The 22,619-nt window shown below is 41.6% G+C and overlaps 2 protein-coding genes across 2 annotated transcripts in view; both read left to right on the forward strand.

Annotated features, from left to right (window-relative positions):
• LOC139817997 (nuclear exosome regulator NRDE2) overlaps positions 1-22,619 on the forward strand; it is a 65,353-nt gene that overhangs the window by 14,737 nt on the left and 27,997 nt on the right. The gene's annotated exons all lie outside the window — the stretch shown is intronic.
• Positions 1,077-7,560, forward strand: Theg (Testicular haploid expressed gene). The gene is made up of 7 exons (XM_071786167.1): positions 1,077-1,241; positions 1,746-1,849; positions 1,923-2,015; positions 2,307-2,450; positions 3,523-3,634; positions 3,760-3,988; positions 7,076-7,560. Exons 1-7 carry the CDS (start codon positions 1,128-1,130, stop codon positions 7,270-7,272), a joined length of 993 nt encoding a protein of 330 aa, XP_071642268.1. The 5' UTR covers positions 1,077-1,127; the 3' UTR covers positions 7,273-7,560.

Below are 22,619 nucleotides of genomic sequence, written 5' to 3' on the forward strand. Positions count from 1 at the left end.
AGGAGGGTAACTATAAGGGAAGATGCCAGAGGCGAAAGTGCAATCGAAAAGCAGGAGTGAGAGAGAGAGAGAGAGAGAGAGAGAGAGAGAAGGGAGAACGAAAAGGAAGAAAAAGATCACAGATCCTTGAATGGCCCGTGCGTTCTCGTGGACGATTCGATACGAATAAAACCAATAGATTCTCTAAAAGATCTTCATTGGATAAACTTTTATCCGCATTACGAGTCGAGACCTCGATTTGCGCGAGCCAGAGAATTACGCGTCTTCCTTTCGCTCTTCGGTCGTCCGCTCGTGAATTACGAGCCTCTCAACTCTTTCCGTCGTGCATTAAGAGTGCATAATGGTACGCGGTTAGCCGACTTTGTTTCTCCAATCTTCTCGCATGCATTTTTAAGCGGTGACCGAGGGAAACGAGTTTTTTATTCAATTGCGCGCCGTGAAAGCGCGCGTTATATTTTCGCGATTCTATATTTCACGCGAAAATCACTGACGCGTCAGTTAATTTGTCATACACACCGACGGAACTTTATTACGGCAGATTTCTCTGGTGATTTGGAGTTTGTCAGATATTCGGCGAATGCAAATGCGCGAGCGCGTTTATGCGACGAATTTTACTGCGTTGTCATGCAGAGTTAGAACATTGTCACGTAGTTATACACGTTATCCGCGGTGATGCGACTCCCGCGGTCCTCAGCTTGGTGATATATTCATCGTAGAACGCTTTTAGAAGAATATACATACGTGAGAGACCCGCGTTAAACGCCAACAGCCTTGAAAACTGCGATGTGAAATAAAATTCGAGCTCGTTCGACCCGCTCGTATTTTGTTCATCCCCAATTCCTCTGTCACGCGCTGTCCGAATCCCACAAAATTTTCTCGTAGAATATCCACGCGCCTCAATGGTGGCGAAAAAATTACAGTGTTAGCCGCGAAAGTGTGTCGAGCTAATTTTCGGTACATTTCTCCCGCGGGTCTCTGTTAAATGCATTGTTTTTCCGCTCGGGGATCGTTAAAGCGGCGCGAGTATAATTTAATAATAAGCATACCGGAAACGCTTGCTCATCATTGCGTTGAGCGCCGGGAAAATCCGACGGAAACGACGAGCGAAAAAGAGCAGCGGCGATAAGATGTCTTCGCAAAGAATTAAATACGCTCTGGCTCATTTATCGCGCAAGGAACACATCGCGCTATTAGCGCGTCCCAACTGGAGAAGATATCGCAGAACTGATCCGAATGTCCTGGTATATACGCCTATTTTTATGATAATATTCTTTCGTTTATATTTACATTTATTCAGTGAAATTTTATTATTTCTTGTAATATATATCGGAAGAGATTGGAGTACACTTTCCGATAGTATTACGCGTGTCTTTGTCCGCCGCTCTGGGATTTCATTAACGGAATCGAGATTGTGTCTTTAATGCCAGGGCAGCGCGCTCCTTCTAAGTAAATTCAGATTTCGCAATTGGGATTGAAACGAAATAAGAAAATGAGACGTCACCTGCTCCGAATATTTAAGGACGTTAAATATAAGTTGAGATATCCTCCATGAAATCAAACAGTCGTTATGAGAGACGGGGAGAACGTTCTTCCGCGGAAAAACGTTCAGTTGAAAACGATCGATGGAGCAGATGCTCGAGCGGCGTTCGCGCGCACTCCTTACTAAAGCCTTTGTGTCTTTCCTCGGTTACTTATATCGACGTGTACATATATATATATATATATATATATATATATATTTTCAGGCGCGTCCTTTTACAGTTCCGCGCGCGGTTCGCAGGAGCCGCGCCTCGAGGCGCATCCGGGTTATGGCGCAACCGAAATTCGTAACCAAGAAATACGATCCCGCGTAAGTGCACAGTCGTCCGCTCTTGTACTCGTCAGGTTATCGCGAGTCCTCTAGAAAATTTATTATCGCGCAGAGCGGTGCCGCCCCCTTACCCGCGCATTCACCCGAAGACGCTCGCGGCGAGGAGCAGCAAGCGTATCGTCGATCTGGCATTACCCAAGAGAAGGTGCACATCTATTTCCTCGATGCTGAAGACGGTCTCGATAAGAAACTTGAGTTGAAAATAAATCTCAGATTAATATTATAGAAAAAGGTTGCGAAATATTGGAACACTTTAAGATACTCGTATATTATTTTTCCACTTTTAGGTCAAGTATTTAAAAATCAAAATATGAGCATTATTTTCGCGACTTTAATATTATTCGCACTTTCGGTAGCGTCGGAAAATTGATAGCTATGACTTGATCGATGACATATATATACGGTGACTTAAAAGCGATACCTTCTTAAACGTTAGACTTCTACTGGAGACGATGAAATTGGCAACTACCAAAAACATGAAGGCAACCGTGAACGATCTGCTGGTGAAGGTTCGAAAGTCGCGGTACCAGCGGTATCGCGTATTCTGTAACGCGCGTCAAGAACGAGAAGCGAGGAAAAAGTAAGGCCGATACATTTCCCAACATCATGTCACTTTTTCTCTATAAACGACACGCGCATCCCCGGGTACACAATCTCTCCGCCATACTCACACGAGTAACCGATCTCCAGCGATAAACGAGAGGGATACGGAAAACATCGTAGCTATTTTACTCGCCGCGGAAATTGCAATACTAAACAGCCGAGATGTCGAGTATCGAAGTCCCTTTAATTCTTATCCTTTTTTCTTTTCTTTTTTTCTATTGCACGTTCAGTCTCGGGAACGTCGTGAATTTCGGTGAAATAGAATTCCGGGCATAAACTGCTGCGATGTCAGATGAACCTTTCGCTAATATTTAAACTATATGGATAGATATTCACGATATTAATTACCCGTTAAATAATTAGCTCGATTTCATAAAGCCGCAACAATACCGGCGGACAAGTAACAAAACGTAAGCTTATAAACCCTTCTGTATTGATCGCGCTGGGAACTGGATGCAAATTGTACGTTTAATTAACTAAAGGTCATCTGACATATTGCATCGGAAGTAATTATTAATATAGTACAAAATAAAATGTGAGAGATTGAGCTAACCCTGGGCATTTATTACATTGGTTACAATCATTGATCAGGTTACAATCAGAAACATCAATTTAATAGTTCTCCGTGATAGACCGCGATATCATATATGGGACATTTCACCACAATCCGCCACAATTACCACATTTTTCACTTTTACAGATTCTTTAATTTTCCATCAGTGGTTAACGATCTCTAAAGTCATATCAGAAATATCTCTATCACTTTCAAAGTCACTGAACTTATCTAACTCTTGAAGAAACGTAAGAATTCTTCTCTATCACGATTGCAAGCGATAAGCACGGATGCTGATAACATTTCTATTATTTCCATCTCCGTAATTTGTATAACCGACATGAATTGATAAATCGCGAAACCGCTAGTGATGTGTAAGTCCTCTTAAGCCACTGATGGAAGCCACGTTAATCAATCTCCGGAAGATTTTTCCTCAGTAAAGCATCTTCAAACCCAAATTCTCGCGATAAAATGCCCAACTCTCATATCTACCCAGGAGAAAACGAATGGCGAAACTGCGCAGAGCTCTCACAAAACCGGAAGACTGGCAAAAGTACATTAAATGGGCTGCGCCCAAAGTCGCTGCGAAACCTAAAAGAAGGAAACCCGTAAGCGACGTCGTTCTCTCATAAATCAATATTAAACGATCTAGATAAAAATGTTCGACGCGTCGCCGATTCCGGCGACGAGACCGTTTGCTCGATCGATCGATCGCGCGCTCCGATATTTTCAGGGTACGAGGAAGAAGAAGTGGAGGCCGGTCAACTTGGAGCGAGTGTACTTCTTAGCGTTACCAACGATCAAGCACGAGCCCAGGCTGAGGGACCCTTTCGAGGTGTCACCGCGCGCGCTTACCTATCGCATCACCAAGCGAGTGGAGAAACTCGCGACTCGAAAGAAAGATCCGGAGATCCCACTGCGAATACCAGGCGCCGTTTCGCCCGCCGCGACGAAAGCCATTGGTAGTAACACGTACACACACACACACATACATATCTCGTCATTGCTATTACAATTATTATCATTCGCCTCGTCGCCTCGCCGTTACGATCCTCCCGCTTCGATTTCTCTGCTCGATACGCGTCGCCATCGATCCGAAGGAAGCAACGTTCTCGTTTGCCTATATATCGGTTCCCCGCACCAATACTATTACAAGCTATTGGATGTCGTAAGTAAGCTCATACGCGGGGTGTCCCAGCAAACATCGTCCCGTCGAGATTGAATGCGAACTCTGGCTAAATTTTTCCTTGATGAGCGTTTCATGAGAGAAGTCACGTTATTCGTTAGGAATTTTTAAATATAAATTTCAACGGGAATACTTGGGCTGAAAATCGAGCGTTGAATTAAAATGCCGTTATATTTATGTCTCCGTGAAATTAACTGAAATTAACTGAAGAACAGGTCTTTACATTTACGATGTGAAAAGAAAATCTCAATTTTTTTAATGTCAACACTCTATAGTGGACATTTTATTATTAAAGTAACTGTTATTTTTCTTCATTTGTGCCTAACGGAGGATCGCGTCGGTACCGTATCTCGGTGATTCTGAGACACCCTACGTAGCAGATCCGTGATTTCATCGATCCCACCACCCTGCTACATCGAGAAAGACGACGGATTTACTCGTCGGTGGTTGCGACTGTTCAATAGCTTATGCGGTTCGCAAGGTTATCGAGGTTCCGCAAGGATATTTCACATATTGCGAAATAAAAATAAAAATGGTCTATATATTGATAACAATCCCAACAAATGTACACCTTTCAGCATCCATCCAGCATCAATGAAAAATAAATCTCGGCTGGTTTACGGTTTTGGCAACGGGTCGACGGGTGAAAAATATTTTTTTTATGCGGGAGCGTTAATTGAACGGAGATTCGACAAAAATTTATGGAATTAATAGAATTTCTCGCGCGTGTATACACCTCCGGTAATCGATCGACATCGAATATTCCCACTATTAGTTTCGGATATCACCGAACTCGTGATATAATGCAGAATTCGCGTTATCTTTCCGTTCAACCATAACTGCGAGGTAACGATTTTGTAGCGTTTGATTTGGACACAGGAGAGATAAACGGGACACGATCTACACATTAAGCCCGCGGCACACGAAACGTGTTTTGTTGCCGATCTGCCAGCAATGCCGCGTTATGCTTACCGTACTGTTTGCTGCAGACTATATCCTGCCCGCAGCGCTATATTTCCTACCGTAATGTTAGCGGCACTCCCTCACCGGTATTGTAATTATTTAATGAAAACGTCGCTTGCAATGACATCGTCGTTTATTTTCGGATGCTATCTCTTATAGCTCGATAATTTTTTTTAACGTCACTTACGCACTTCTACGTGAGTGTAATCTCTCTCTGTGTACGTGTGTGCATGTGTGTATCTCTGTCGTACATTTTATTACACATTTTATTTTTATATTAGTCTTGTTTTTATTTCGGTATTTTTATTAACTATTCTTTCATTGGATTTTCACATGGAATTTTTTGTTATTTCCACATTGGATATTTGTTGCCATGATTTATTCTCTTTTGTTTATGTTGATTTTTTGCTGTTGTAGTTATACCCTGTCCCGAGAGCGAGAGAGGACTCAAATCCCAAGATACGAAATAAATTACATCTATCCGTCTATCTTTCGCACAATTCAACCATTTCAGTTTTCGCTTCGTCTACAATGTCTATACATATATCGTGTCCTGCCGCACGGTTACTCAGCCGCGTCTGATTAAACGACGTCTTCTTCCACTATCGATCGATGGTCGGCCGTGCGACAGTAGATTAATTTTCCTTTGAGCCGTCGTCACAGCGCAAGGGCTGTGGCAGAAATGAATGTAAACAAACGGGTCTTAAGTAATTCAAAAGTCGGTTGTCGGATAAAATCTGTGTATCGACGATAACCAAAGTTCTCTCTCTTTCCCTCCCTTTCTCCCTCCCCTCTCTCTCTTTCGCGCCGTAGAATTACTCAACTGTCATTTCGCACGCTGCGCCGTCCGTCACATCTAACTTTCTCTGCTCAACATATTCCTAAGGAGATGCCTCCTCAAGTTTCTCTTTGGGCTGTCGTCAAGCATAACCGACGTCCTTCGTCGCTGGCGTGGAATTTAATTTCGCGCGTGAAACGTTGCTTGATACAAAACGTGCAAGTGCATCGAGTTCTACGGCGATAATGGAAAGGCGCGCGATGCACAAGCCTCTCGGAAGAGAATCGACCAGTTTTAATTTTCGCGTATAATCGCGCGCGACGAGTTAGCGACCGAGCGCAACATTTTTTCCCATTGAAATCCGTCTGTAATAAAATACGAGATACGGGTGCATAGTGAAACGATCGCTCGCAACTTTTACGATATATCTCACGTGCTGTGCGGCGTTCTATGAAGTAAAAGACGTAAATCAAAATATACATTCCACTTTTCCCGAGAGACGAGAGAAGATTAAAATATCAAATATTAAACAAATTTTTAGCCGTAGTTAATATTTTGAAAAGAATTTTCCACACACGCGGTTATATTATCTCAATTTTGACAGATGATTCTCTAGCCTTTAGAGAACACAAAAATAACAGGGTGTATTATACGAAATTCAAGTCATTTCGTGAAATATTTTTAGCCGAGATAATTTCAATGTAACGCAACATTTTCTCTCTCTCTCTCTCTCTCTCCCTCCCTCTAAGTCTTTTACCTCATTAGAAATTTATTTATTTATGAATGTTCATAATCGCGATTGAGTTAATTGACGCTGGCATAAACACACCGCATGTTTAGAAATTTAATCCATATTGCCGTTATGCACATAGTCATGCAACAAAGCTGCCAACCAACTAATCAAACAAATATCACACGGCTGCGGTTTGTATGTAAAATGAAATTTGAGAGAGATTATAGTCGCCGTTAGAAAGCCACGCGAAATAATTTGTTTCATAGCGCGGGGCAGTTAGTCTTGCTTCACGTCCTTAAGCCCGTTGATAAGAATAAGCCGGCGGAAAACCGATGTTAATGGATAGGATTGAGACCATACAGCGTACGGTATAACGTTTAATGCCGTAGCTTCCGAGAGAATAATCGCTCTGGCGAAGCCCGCCCAGCGTCCGGCCGGCAGAGAAACGGATCTCCGAGAGGATGCCTTCACCGTGTCGCCGGCAGCGTTAAAGGCGAGATGCTCCAAGCGTCTGAAAAGTCTCGCCCAACCGAAGACCTACCCGAAACCCACCTTCAAGAGATTGAGAACTGCGCTCAAACGATGAAGCAGCAAATAAGCGTAGGCGAGAACTGTGTATACCCAACGAAATTCGCGTTGATTCTCGCGCTTATGTCGCGTCGGGGTACAGAATACGTTCATTAAAAATTCAAGATATTTGTCGTTAGTTCCCGTGTACATACGTAACTTGGCGAGTGACAACAGGATCACCCGAATTTGCAATTTTCCCGGAAAATGTATATATTGTAACTGTAATAAATGGCAGCGTTTGGAAAACAAAAAGCATGTGAGCGCTTCATCGTAGAAATTCATAGTAGAAATCTAATAACTTGAATACCACGGTAGCCTGAATACCCATGCGTTTTCGTTTAATGGAATTCCGGTTGTACGGCTTGGGGTCATGTCGAATATTACCAGAATGATAATCCTGCCCGCGAGATAATCGGTACGCACCTCGTTATTACCGTGCTTTTACATAGTCCAATGTATTCGCGGTACATATACGCATGGGGTATATACACATCGGGGATACACATTATTTCGCAAACGCTACGATTCGTCGTGCGATACACTGTGCGCGCAATATATCAAAAAGCAGACGCGAGCCTGTCGCATTGCATTATGCGAGCGTTAGCGGCAAAAACGTGAGACATAATCGTGTCCGTCGACGTCGTAAATTAGGCTAGCCGTTCGCAATCCACTCGCCCTCGGGACGGATTAACGTTTTGTAATGTTGCAACGACCATTCTTGCTGTCGCATAACTTCGTATGGACATTCTGCGCTCCGCGTGACATTCTGCCATTCGTAAAAGGGGAGACGGAATAACGCGCGCTGGACTTTCAACTCGTTCTTGGTATTTTCTTATTTTGCGGAAGGAATGCGCGAGAAATACGACACACGCCCTTAACGCCCTGGGGATATTAAAAGGACGTTTGTACGGGAAAACGTAACCGGAGTTTCGCGCCGCGCGCGGAGAGATGACCGGAATTTCCCTCTATCTATATATAAAGCGATAAATAATAAATAAAAAAGATGAATAATAAATCGACCATGACTAATCGGTAATATCTGTTTAATGATCCGTAATAATTAGTTGTATTCAAATTGACGTTGAATAATTTCACGACAATATGCACGCATGGCTTGCGGTTCATACGATTCTTGATTATTCAAACAAAAATAGTGCGATCCGCATAATTATTAACCTGTCTAATTAATGACATCAAATTATTCGTAATTCGCTCGAGGTCCCGAGCTCCTCTTCGCACCCTCGTTCCGTATTTTATTTTACTTCTACTCGCTGTCATGCACGCGCACTTTATACGTCCAGTGGCACGTCCGAGCTCTATCGCCCTAAATGATAGAGACATTAACATTCGACGTTGCGAAATTGCTTAATTAAAGGCACGTCGTACGCGCCTTTACCTCCGTCGAGAAGTTAAAGGGGTATACGGATGGTCTTTGAATTCATAGCCGCGAGCATTTTTCTTCGCCGTTACGCCCGACACTTTCCTAATTAACGTCTCGTTCTCGGGCTAATGGCGGTGTAAGAAGCGAATGGTCACGGTATAGGATACGTAAGTAAAGAACGCACTCGGGCCGACCTCTGGCCGATGATCGATACTCCCTCGTCGTGTATTTCACGCGAATTCGCACGAATGCAACGATAAGCGAATTTTGATCGCCTATATACAAATATACAGCATTCGTTCATGATAAGCTGTACTAAAACCAGCCGGTTTTGCATACCGTTATTGCACACGCACGCGTTGTTTCCTCCCTGCCTCCTCCTCCCCATCTAGCATTTATATTCCAGTTTATAGGAAACTGCACGGTGCATATCGTGCGAATACAATCGGCCACGCTTTAATAGCGAACGATCATGCACCCATCCAGCAAGGTGATTAATTAAACGCCATTGACATTTACCTAATTGTTAATACATACGGGCTCGCTACCATTAAGGCATTAAGTTTTCATATTACGTTTTTCAATCAGACTATTGCGCAATCGAGTCACGATATATTTAATGTCGAAAATTAGAAAGCTGCAATGGAGATAACGATCTACCATGGAATTTTCATTAAATCGAGACTACAAATTTATCGAATCTATCAGAGAATCCGCTATTGACATTTACCGCGGTGAATAGAGATATGCCAGCGTACAGATCCTAATATAAATTGACCAGTCTGGCAAATTCGTTATATCCCGAAAAAGTACACACGCGCGCTCACACACACACATACACACATACGCACACTTTCTTGACAGTCCCTTTCATCACGCGAAAAGCGATTGATAACAAACCCTATCGCGGGCAAAGGGAATCAAAGGATCGAAAGGCCAGCTTTAATGCACAGGTATAGACTCGCACTAAAAATTCTAACTTTGTCCGGAAGCAAATTTTGTTTCAAAGGGTATCGATATCCTCCCTCTCCTCCCCCTACCCTCGGTTCGCCACACTTCACCCCCGCCGCCGTTTGATCTGGCGAAATCCAGATCGCGTCAGTCAATAGAGACAGCGAAACGGGAGTATGAAAAATGGATCCGAGAGGGAGTTAAAGCGATTTGAGCCGCGTCAGACGTGACGATTTTGTCGGCGGTCGCGAATCGCGACAAGACACAGGAGGCCATTCAGAGGCAGCGAAGGGATACGGTGGGGCGAGGAGAGGAAGGAGACGAACGGAAGAACCTTTGCAAATACACTCCGGCGGTCGGCTTACGACGGATCGACCGCACGGTCGCCGTACGGCTCGTGCGGAATATAAATGTAAACGGCGGGAATATGCGGCCGATTCGCTCGCAATTCTATTCACGTCCCGACACTCCTACGCCCCGGCTGTCACCGTCCGACCAGAATCGCGCGGCGAACCCCCGCGTTTGATCCCCCTCGCCCGATTCCACAAATCTGCATCCCCTTATCGGGGCGAGAGTGCGTTCGGGAACCCGAAACTATGCGCGGCAGCTACTCGCGGTCATCTAATTCAGTGCTTCTCAAATGGTATTACGCGAGAATAAATCCGTAGTACGTCGATTAATTCTGTCTCGGTCGATTAATTTCAACCCCTACATCTTGTAGAACTTCGGTTACTATGAATGACACGCGGGGGGGGGGGGCTCTATTGATACAATTTATTTTACTTGCGTTCACGTGATTACAATACTAGTTCTTTTAATTTTATCATCGTCATATATAATCACTTTTTATTATTACATCATTTGCAGTCAAATTTAATTAACCGTATTAAATTGACGCAATTATATTATGACACTTATAGAGAAAAGAGTAGGCATTACTCTTGCGAAGTTTGAGAAACACTGACTTAAATCGCTCGAATGACAAATACGATGCACGTTGAGGTCGGAATTTATGTACTCTCCGAATATTTTTACTTATAACAGGGATTATATGTTTCGTTTGTTTCATCTACGCGGTCTTTCAAATCTCTTATTCCATCCACTGAATCATTATGATGTAGCGTATGATAAATGTGTAAGAGGTAACTGAGAGTTGAGAGTTCTCCTCTCTGAAAACGACTCTCGATAAATTTACTCAACTGCGAGAAACTTTTACGTAGGTACGTAGGTACGCGAACTTAACTTTGAAATTATGTATGATTGGCTCTAAAGGGATGCGTCTAAACTATAAATTTAAGCTTACAAGATATAAACTATGATATAAGGTGAGAAACACATATAAATAAATATGATTTCGAAGTTATGGCATTTTTATGAACATTAAATTTTCTCGGAGCGAGAAAATGAAATGTCTATATGATTTCGTAAATGGAAAAGACGAAGTTCGCTGAAAAAAAGGGAAATGTATTTGCGAGAGTTTCAAAATGAATATTCTCAAGAAAATAATATTTCTAACGAACTTTTCGCATGTTGCATAACAAGTAGTATACACTTGCGTTTTAAAGTAATTACTATTTTGCGCATTGTAATACTGTATTATAAATGGTTAAATATTCGAGTTAAAACTGGAGATAAATACTCGCGGAATATAATATCTAGAACATATAAATGAGAATGTGGTCGCGCGCGTTGCTTTGCTCGCCCGATGGATTATATTGATTGAACAAATTTATCGAAATTTCCCTTTTTAATAAATCATCGACATATAAACGGGATTATGCTACGCAATTGATAAATATTAAAATACGAGATTAATTATGACAGTACTCACTAATTAAACGCGACGCTATACAACTTGGAGTCGATTCGTTCCATAACAGCGACGTTTCGCTAATGAATTAATTAATAATTAAGATAGGAGTGATCGAAAAAAATCAATCAAAATTTAGCATGACACTTACAATACATTTGCAAATAAATACCGTGAAATACATATATTATTGAAAAACGGTTGATATACGGCTTGAATTCGATTCGGCGATTCAATCCGAAAATGATAAGCAGATTACACTCAAACCCGGCAATAAATTTAAAGCACAGCACGGAATATATTTCATGCATCGTTAAAGGAATAATTATCGCTTGTAAGTATCGCGATAAAACGATAATTTATAATTCCGATTCGCCATTATCGTTTCGATCCCTAAGTACTTTAAATGAATAAATCATATGAAATATCTACTTAAACAGTCGCCTATGGATGCGCTTATGAATCATTAAACTCGAGAGTTAATTAATCACGCGGTTCATTGCTATATAATTATTACAGTTATAGGAAATGATTGCGTTTCGAAAGATATTAACACGACGATACATAGAGCCGACGTGATATTGAATATTTCCCGCGGAATAAAAATGCTGGATATTCGCTTCCTTGAATATCAAATATTAATTCCAATCAACGAGCTTATTATCGTTCATTTTGCACCTCATCCTAGTTTCATCTATAGTAATAATTAATTTCGTTCGATTGAGACTATTGAGAGCGTTTTGGAAGTCCTACGGATATTGTTACTTGAATTCCTGGTATGTTCCAATTTGATTCATGTTTACGTGTTGTTTACGTATTATATAATAAATACGTTTATGTCATAGTCGAAATTAATTTCGGCTCGAATTAACACGTTTCAAAGTTAAGAGCTCGGCGTATAGTTATCGCAACGCGCCGCACCGGCCGGTCGAGCTCGTTCGACGAGTTCGTATCATTCGCTCTCGATCGGTACTTGAGCGACGCTCGCTAAAACGCGGTTGACGCGCTTCCGCGATAAACTCACGCTCGAGAACGTACGATCACGTGAATTGCGGTTGAGACCTGCACAAATTTCGATCTCGGAGCTGTTAATGCTCCATGCTCCGTGTGAAAACTAGGTGAGAGGGCGAGCAACGAGAGCAAGCGAGCGAGAGAGAGAGAGAGAGATGGGGGCGGGGAGAAAGAGAGAAAGAGAGAGAGAGAGAGAAAGCAAGCGCGAGAGCGAGCCGAGTAATTACATAACTTACCTCCGGGATGGCGAACGTAAGTGCGCTGTTCGTGACACCCGCTAGTTTTCCGGTTAAGCCGGAGGATATTTACTCGATTGCAGCCTCTTTCTTGCGCGATCGAGTAAGCTGAGTGTCCCGGTCGCAACGCGACTGAAATACGGAAGATAATTTGAGGAATTAACACGCAAGTCGGAACGATCTTTTTTTACTCAGCGTCCCGGTAGAGCAATATACCCGTTTCGAGAAAGAGATTTTTAGAAAACCTTGCAAAACCTTTCAATCTAAAGGTTCCAAATCTTTCTTTTTTTCGTTTTTTAGAGGAGAAATCCGATACTTTTCCTATTGACCGTGAGATATTTACCCGATTGCATCCACCTTACCGCGCAATCAAGCGGCATATCGTCGTCGTTCGACACGACTGAGATAATTAAGATTTCCAATTTAGGAAATTAAAAAGTGTGTGCACACTGTGCACACTTGGGGGCATACAAACGCTATAATCTGAAAAGAACATAGTGGTAATAACGTTTTATTAAAGAAATTTTCTTTAATACAGCCTTCAAGTCAAATTAAAAACTTTAAACTGCAATGTGCACGCTTTTTAAAAAAGAAACTCGACAGTTTTCCTGTTAAGTCGAGAAAATTTACTCGATTGCATCCTCTTTCTTGCGCGGTCAAGCAACGTTTCAAGTATCATCTCAACACGACAGAAATATAAATCAGATTTTTAATTTAAGAAGTTCCCAGCGCCTTCAAGATAATCAGATCTATAAGAAAATTAGATTTAAGAAATAAAGCATAAGTAATTTGTTTCTGGCATTCTGAAAAAAAGAAAATCTATATACCACTTTTAAATCTTTAAACCGATTCAAGAGTTTAAAAAATTTTTCTCATCCGTTTTTCGAGAGATAGTATTTTAATATTTCTCTAACTAACAATAAGTCCGAGATATATTTGTTCGAACGCAACCTCGCATTTCAGGATTGGTGAGATCGCTGGTTCCGCGAGGAGATCGGATTTCACGTCGCACAATTGCTATTAATATGATAGAAGCGATGATGCGTTATTAATTGTTTCCGCACTTCATTAGAAGCGCTCAATAAAATCACGTATGCTTGTTACGCTTTAATCGACTCCAATGAGATCGCGCACGAGAGAATTGCGAGAAGGGGGATTAACGGCGCGCCATTTCACGCCGAAAATATTACACGTGACCTGCCTGTCGCGGCACGCCGCGCGCCGCGCTGCGCCGGGACGAACGTGCTCCAACGTTGCACGTCCGTTGACAGCTTCGCGTAATTGCCCGATCAACTTTAATGACTTTAATGCGAAATTTCATACGTTACGGCAAAAGTTTTAATTAAGGTCGCAAGCCGAAGAAAATCCGATTACACAGCGCGGCGGCGACACGGCGGAAAAATTGTCGCTGTACGCGAATACAGAGAAGCGCGGATTAAATAGCCGCGTGTTACCGATTAAACTTATCGAGTCGAGAGGGTTCTGTTAATTCGCGCGTGATTCTACCTCACTTGATTTTACAACGCGATGTCGTATTATCACGTGAGCGATTTTTAATTCCAGAATTGTGTCACACACGTGAACACGTCTCGCTTAGCTTGTACAAGAGAGGGATAGAGGGAGACAGAGAAACAGAGAGATAGAGAGAGATAATGGTGAGCAGTGGCAGCCATCCGATATCCGCGTAATGCACTAGGGGAATACCGGAGATTCGGCTAAAACGCTAATCATCACGCACCAATTATCCATTCAATTATATCTCTCACTCTGTTGCCCAAGAGCGGGCCTTCGCACATTTGCCCATAACACTCCGTCGATCATACGTGGACATTATCAAATGTATTAGAACAGATACAGTACAGAAAGAATATATAATAAACGGAGATGCAGAAAGAGAAATGAAAAATGCAAGACTACATCGGAAATGCACAAAAGATAAAATGCTTGCTTATATATTCTATATATGTATATGTAAAGAACTGCGTGAAAAATATATTATAGTATAAATTACACAAAAATATATTCCTTTTTACAACATTTTATTGTAAGGTTAGGATATACCTAATGTTATATATTTATTAATTAAGAATTGAAAATTAATTTATATATATGTAGAATTTTTTTACTATAAATAATACAGAAATTACAATACAAATTGTAAGAAATTGCGAAGGTTTTAAGCTATGCTATGAACATATAAAAATTTACATTGTACACTTAACAATGCTTATACATTATAATTAGTCAATTTTTATCAGTCTTAAAAAGTTACTATATTATAATTTTCATATTAAGCATAACAAAATGTATATACCAAAACTGTAAAAGCACTCAGGATTGCATGATTTCAGTTGCAAGATTTTTTCTCGCTTTAATGAAATGTGGTTGTTATTAATTGTACATTAAAATATTCGAGTAATTACAGTAATTCTTCTGTAAAATATAAAACGTATGTAATATTTTTAAGCAAAAATGTTGTAATCCATTATTACATCAGTGTATTCCAAAGTAACAAATTTACTACGATATTTTCTTCGAACACATTTTAAACCGAGTAATTTAAATTAGCCTGTACTTAAAAATATACGAATAATTATTTTATATAATCCCTTCCGTAGAATATAAAACGTACATAATATTTTTAAAGAAAAATATCACAATTTTTGTCATAATGTCAGTATGTTCCAGAATGATAAATTTACCGCGATATTTTCTTCGTATATATTCCAGATCGAGTAATTTAAATTAATAACACGTACCCGTCATATGTATGTATATATATTGCGAATAATCTTCTCAATAATATGTATCTCGCATACTAATAAGTATTTCCGATTTAGTGAAACAGCGACGCCGGCCGTCGTAAACCCGTTTGCCATGATCGCGAGTTTATCCACAGCAGTACCAATCCGCCGAGATATTGGCAGTCTCCCGTCTCCCGACTCTGTTTCTTCACTGATTGAGAGCCTGTTGCAATTAAGCAGGAGAAATCCTCGAAGGCTCGTCGAGGGGGAAGGAAGGTGATCGGTTTATTGGTGATGCGCTAAGCACTAATACCGATATATATGGCGCGCCCTCGCCGTTGAGGGCGTCCGCCCGCCCGCCCGCTCGCCCGTTTTCAATTTGTCCCTCACGAAATACCGCCATTTATCTTTATTTTCCTTAAGCTAAGCCACGGACTTATCGTTATCGGCCGCGGCACGCGAGGCCGGTTTCCTCCGAGGAACGTTACCCGCCCGCCGTTCCGCGCGGATCCAATCTCACGGAACGATCTTTCTGACCCCCCGCTTGAGCTCTATCCACCTCTAATGCTATCCCTCGCGATCATTCGTAAAGGACGGGAAACACACTTTTGGCGTTTCACGGTTGTCAAGCGATTCTCGGCCTCCGCCGTTGAACAGTCGCTTCCGACGTTCTTAGGGGGCTTAACACTTTTTAAACTCCCTTGAAATACTGTGTGATATACAAAAGGTGAAATTCCGAAGATGTAATCCGTCGAACTGGAATGCTCGATGAATGTGCATTGAACCTAATTCCTTTGAATGTCCATTGAATGAATTGAACCTAAGCTATGTCAAATGAAATACGTATTCGAAACTTGTATCAATCAACAGAACAATTGACGTATTGTCCTTAACAATTTTTTTCGGATTTTTTTTATTTGAAAATGCTACGTCTTGAGAAAGTGTTCCTGAAAAAAAAAGACAAACAAAGATTGAGAAAGAAAACATGTTGCAAAGCTTTCTAATGTGCTAAGTAAAATCGAGAAAGTTAATTACTTCTCGACAAAGGACCTTTCTTCCAGGTAGATAGAACCATTTAAGAATTTTATGATCATAAAAACTTAAGTCCATCCCGTCGGCAATAGTATGATTTATTGCCTGTATCTCTTATTTCGACATCCCTATTGTGCTTTAAACTCCTCTCGAGGACAGCTACAATGGGGGAATCGTGCACCGTGGCTGATAATGGACGACGCGCTTTGAATACGGACGTACGGCGTATGGTACACGTTGGATTTTAACAATTTGCATAACCGGGACATATGACCCGTACGAATAGAACAACGCGCGGTTAACTCACACATTCTTCCTTATTTTGCGAAACAAAAGGAAATTTTAATGAAACTCATTAACGTAAAATTGTAACGTTGCCGTTTTATCGTAGTTTCACATTTGTGGTTCTTTAAAGAGAAAGAAAATCCGAAAATATATAGCACCGCACTGTCTGTATGTTGCTTCAACCGATTTATATTTCAATGAATGACGAATATATGTATAGCAACGAGATTTACCGCAATATTCTTTTTTCTCGTTATTATCCCAAAAATTACATTTCCGTGCTACTCCGTTTTTCTCCGTGGCTGTTCAATTGTCGTGTTGCAAAAAAGAAATTAAAAGCAATATATATTAACAATAGCAAGAATAATAATAACAACAACGTAATAACGCGTTTCGCAATTGTTCTCGTCACGGCTATTGTTGTTGCTTTCCCGAAAATTTCCCCGACAACTATTCATTCGCGAACCGCATGCTGCACGATGCCGTGCACAACTTTACGAATAAACAATGCGTTAGCCCAACGGATAATATCGAAATTAACGAGCCCGTTCATACGTGCGACGATCGATCGCTCAGGTAGAACGCGTGCGAATCGGCCAAATCCTCGATAGGGGAGAAAAAAAGGGAAAACGCTTCGCGAGTAATTCCCACCGTGACTTATCGCCCCTATCCGCACGGTTATTCATACTCGCCACGAAGCACGGTGAAATTGATCGGCGCCGCCGGTCAAGAGCGCGCGAAACAGGCGCGATTATAAAGGGCGAAAAAAAGAAGAGAGAAGGAGGGAGACGCGAGAGGAGGAAAAAAGAAGAAGTGGAAAGTTTCTCGCGTTCCGGATCCGTGTCGTGCGAAACGAGGAAATTGCAACGAGCGCGCGTGTGCGGTAGGTAATAGGGGATAATGGATAATAATCTAATATAGCACCCGAGCTCGAAAGTTTTGCACGCGTGCAATCGTTGCATCCCCCGGAACTTTCGAGTACCCTTTCGAGCAGCCGGACAGCGCTCGAAATCCCGGAGTGTTTGCCACCCTCTCCACCCGTCCTCTCGACTCGTCGGCGATTTTTATCCCGGAGGGAGCGTTTCGCGCTGAACGCTCGCGAGTATTTAACGATTTGCGCGCGCGCTACTTTTTTCCCGGCAATGGATTTGCGATAAAAATGGGATGTTAATTACTTCGGATTTCTCTCTTTCTCTCTTTTTTTTTCTTTTTTCTTGTTTCTTTTTTCTTTGGAGGTTTTTTCGCTCGTCAGCCGACTGGTTGCACGGATTAAACACCGCCGTCGACACAGCTCCGCTGGAAGGATTTCCTTTTAATCTTCATGCGCGCGAGCGACACGGCGCAAAAATGCGACAATGGCGTTTTGTGTTTCACAAAGAGGATTTATTAACCTTTATTTAGAAGTAAAAACGATCGGTTTGCCATGAGAGTAGTCACGTGCGCTACGTGCATTGGTATTTTCGATCATCCGTGTATCTCTGAACTATTTTTCCATATGGGACACATTTGAGATATACATCTGTATCGCAAAACGACCGCGGCAGCATGAACGATCACTGGAATTTATCGTCGCTTACTATTTATCTCTGTAGTCGCGTGTGTAAAATATAATTAAATATACTGGGAAAGACGCGTATATAAAAGACCGATTTTGAATTATCAATTATAAATTAATAATTTAATTTATGAATAATTAAATAAATGATTAAATTATACTATTTAAAGTAATTATCCACTCAATTCAATACTGGCAAAGTTGCGCGTTGCGATAGAAAATTATATTTTAATTTTATGTAATTATATATACTACATATACATTAACTGTATACATATGTGTATACTAAATGTATACTATATATAATAATATTCCATTCTCCTTTTAATTTTACGTAAAACATTTTTCACGTAAATTCACGGCATTCGGAAAATGTAAGCTGATTTACGAAAATACGTCCCAAGGAAATCAGGTTGTACCAACTAATCACTCGCTAATGCGTCTACCGTGCCGTTCGCTGTCGCATAATTTTCTACTCGCTGACAAAGAGAATGATTAATGTCCGCGTGGCATCTGTAACAAGCTATACGTGCCGCACAATACGACTAAATGCAGTACCTGTCATTTGCTTTGCGCATGTGAATTTCGCGATTTTGTCCGCTTATCTACTTTCGCTTCGACAATGTTTACGTTGGCGTCGAATCGGCCGCGGTGTCGAAACTGTCGTCCCGTCGTCATAAATACGCGAGAAGAAAACGCAACCGTGCAAGTCCGAAATCTGACAAAGACGAATAGCCGGTGCGCGGCGAACTGTCGCCATAAGCGTGAACGATCGTCGCCCGACTAAAACGTATCGTTTCTGAAATTCACGTTATTTTCCCGCAAACCGTATCCGTTCCTTGTCGCATTTCAGCGCGCGGTCGCGCTTATCGCGCCCGATAATTTTCATCCCGCGGCTACGAAAACAATTTGTCGCGCGTCGCGTCGTTTCAGTCTCGCGTGCAAAAACCTCCCCTTTACTCGCCCGCCTGCCCCCCTCGACGCGCGTCGACGCGCGAGAACGTTCATTTACGGATGCAACGCGAATTTATGAGTCTTTCGCACGGAGGAGCGGATGGATTCGCCGGCGCCAAGATGCACCCGACAGTAAAAATTCGGGACATTTCCTTCTCGAATCGTTGTAACGTTCCGGCAAGTGGGAAGATCTGGATATTGCAGCTGCAACGGGAAAATTGCCATATCAGTTGCGAGTTTCTGAGGGGCAAATTGCGATAAATTCCCCGCGACTCGATGTTAAATTGCGTGCGCGCGCGCGCGTTTCATATAAAAATACCGAAACATTATTTCTTCCGGTATTTTCTCTTTCTGCTTATTTCTACTTTTCTTTTTAAATTTCGCAATCTTTAGATATCCGTCGATCCTAGAAGCATTCTTCTCAGTGTCCCTGTACAGCAAGAAAACGTAGAGTTAATCCCGCGGAAAATTATATGCGAACGGAGAGTGTCTGAAACGAGATTCCATACGCACATTCGTCAAACGTCGCCCCCACACGTATACGCGCGAAGGGTGTACGTGTCAAGGTGGCACGTCCCCCGGGGAGGGCGACGAGAAATCTCCCTCGATTTCTCCCGACGCGTGCTGCACGTAGGTGAATTTTGCGAGTGAGACGTCGCGGAAAGCGGTAGATCGTGCGTGTGTGCTCGGGACGTGACTTAACAGTCGCGCGGCGGCGCGACAATAGCGCGTTCCTTCCGGTCCATATGGGGCACCGTACAAGATCGCGGCGCCGGGGCACGACCCCCATTACGTTACGCGGAGCAATATGTCAGCGTACGCGCGCGCACGTGATACGACGATAATGCGCTTTCTATCTCACTTCCACTCTCCTTCGCCCCCCTCCCGTTTCCCCTCTCTTCTAGAAAACCTCCGGCTTACGACCTCGACGACTTACGGGGACGGGAGTTTATGAACTGCGTAAGCAGCGTTATACGCGGAACAAAACGCGGGCGGACCTCTCCTCGTGCTATAAATCAGGCTGCAGATGGGGGCGGACGTAAACAGCCACTGGTAACGCGAAACCGATAAAGCGCGAGCGCACCCCATGCGAGCTGACTCCGATACTGACGGAAAGACGGACGGGAACAAGATCGTGGACCCCGGCGATTTCAGAGAGAACAGAAGATTAATTTCGCGCGAGCTATCTTTGCTCGGAAAACACGAATTAACAAAATATATGATCGGAATTTCTTTTACAAAATTAAGATCGATATAAAATATAAAATCTTTTTACGTAATTATATATATCTATATAATCAGATTGTGGTGATTACTTCTTATATTTAATAATATTTAGTTATTTGTGTGTTCGATATTTGATTATCTTTTAATTCTGCAGACTAATCTTTTTCTCTGAATCCTGATTAATCCTTTCCGATCACGTTCAATCTTTACACTTTTTATTTTCTTCGTTTCGTTTATTTATTCTGTTTTTTTTTGTACCTTTTTATATTGCTATCCTATGGCCATTACTCCGTGTAATCAGAGTTTCTCTATATTTTAACTTTTACCGATTTGCGAGCGATATTTAGTACCTTCTGTATTGACCAATTTAATGGGTTCGCAATAAAAATTACGTTGATCGTAAGTTTCGCGTTATGGTTAATCTATTCGAACTTTTTAGTAACCACGGTACAATATCCAATATCACTTTATTGCCCAATATCCTTCTCCGTTTTTGTTTCGCATTTTGTACCTAAGATAAATCTCCGCTTTTATATCCACAAGTCGAAGCGGAAAATCTTAAATCAGTGATCAAAGTAATTATATTCTTCTCCGTTTTTGTTCTTTATTTTTGTACCTAAAGTAAACTTACGCTTTTATATCTGCTAGTCGAAGCGGGAAATTGACAATAAAAGTAACGGCGAATGAAAAGAGTCTTTCTTATTCTCATATGTGTGCGTGTATATATGTATCTGTATATGTATACGTCATATTTTAAAGTGACGGATAATATGAGTGGACATCTGGTAATACTCAGTACGCAAATAACTGTTACAAGTTATTTGTATAATAATGTAGAAAGATATGTGACTGAACGGCGAAGTCGTAGTTTATACTTACCTCTGGAGACGGAGTATCTAGACTTTATTAAGTATAGCACTAAAGAAAGAGAAAGAGAGAGAGAGAGAGAGAGAGAGAGAGAGAGAGAGAGAGAATTTTAAGTCCATCCGTACAGTATCCGAAATAACCGAGGTAATATTCGTGAATCCGCGTAGCAGATGGCTAATCTGAATACAAAGATTAATTAGTCTTTATGTTGATAACACTACAAAAAAAACATCCACCGCGATACGTCTGACAAAGTTAAGCTTATCATTTATTATTTTTGCGTACAAAAAAATAGAAATCTATTATTACGCAATTTTAGCCAATGGAAGCCATATCGATTTACGTGTATCGCTTATATATAACTTCGGTGTGTCTCTCGCACGTGCAACATGCATCCCGATAAGCAGATATCTCTCGATATAGAGTAGGTGTCAGCGTTGCCTGTAGAAAATACCTTCGCTCTTCTCGCTACTCGCGAGAGACGCGTCGGAGTTATATCGTAATTATATCACAGCGAAGTCAACGTTCAAAAGGTGTAACTCGTTTCCCCATTGCGTACTTGACACGATAATGCAGCGTAGGGGCCCGTCAGCCCGTGGCGACGTGGAGGCGACGCGTTCTTGATACTCGTCAAGCGACGTGCCAGGTGCTTGTAACGAATACTTCCGCGTTACGTTACAGCAAAGTTGTCCCACGTGCATAACAGACGTGTACGTCGCGAGACATGTCGTGGAAAATCGAGCCGATGGAATACGCGAATATATTACGATTATGGTATTGGTATTGTGTAAATTAATATTTCAATATATTTATTTAAATGCGAGAAAAAAATTCGGCGAAAAGGGGAAATACTTGGCTGTTTTGCAATCTGACAATATCATGAAATCTAATTTAAATTGAAATCTCAAGGATTCAGCAGACAATTTAAAAAAAAATCAAATTAAGGCTAATTCGAGCCTCAAGCATGCGATAATTCAATTGTTCTCTTTACGCAACTTTAGCGGTTTCTAATTCAAGTCCTTACGCACCTCTGATATTTCGTAAATAGTAAAATCGTCATCTTTAAGGTAGTTCTCCGGTCCTTGTACTAGAGAAAATCGATTTTCTATAGATTTTCTTGAAACTGTGAATATACGTTAATTTAAGTGTGCTTTATGCGTATAAACTTCAGTACCTCTTGCGGTATAAAAATCGAGATACTGAGCCTCCAAAGTTTCAATTTTTACCAAAATTTAGTAAAAGTTGAAACTTTGAGGCTCGGTATCTTGATTTTTTATACCGCAAGAGGTACTGAAGTTTATACCATAAAG

Source organism: Temnothorax longispinosus, chromosome 8 (genome assembly GCF_030848805.1).
Source record: "Temnothorax longispinosus isolate EJ_2023e chromosome 8, Tlon_JGU_v1, whole genome shotgun sequence".
In the NCBI taxonomy this organism is placed as follows: domain Eukaryota; kingdom Metazoa; phylum Arthropoda; class Insecta; order Hymenoptera; family Formicidae; genus Temnothorax; species Temnothorax longispinosus.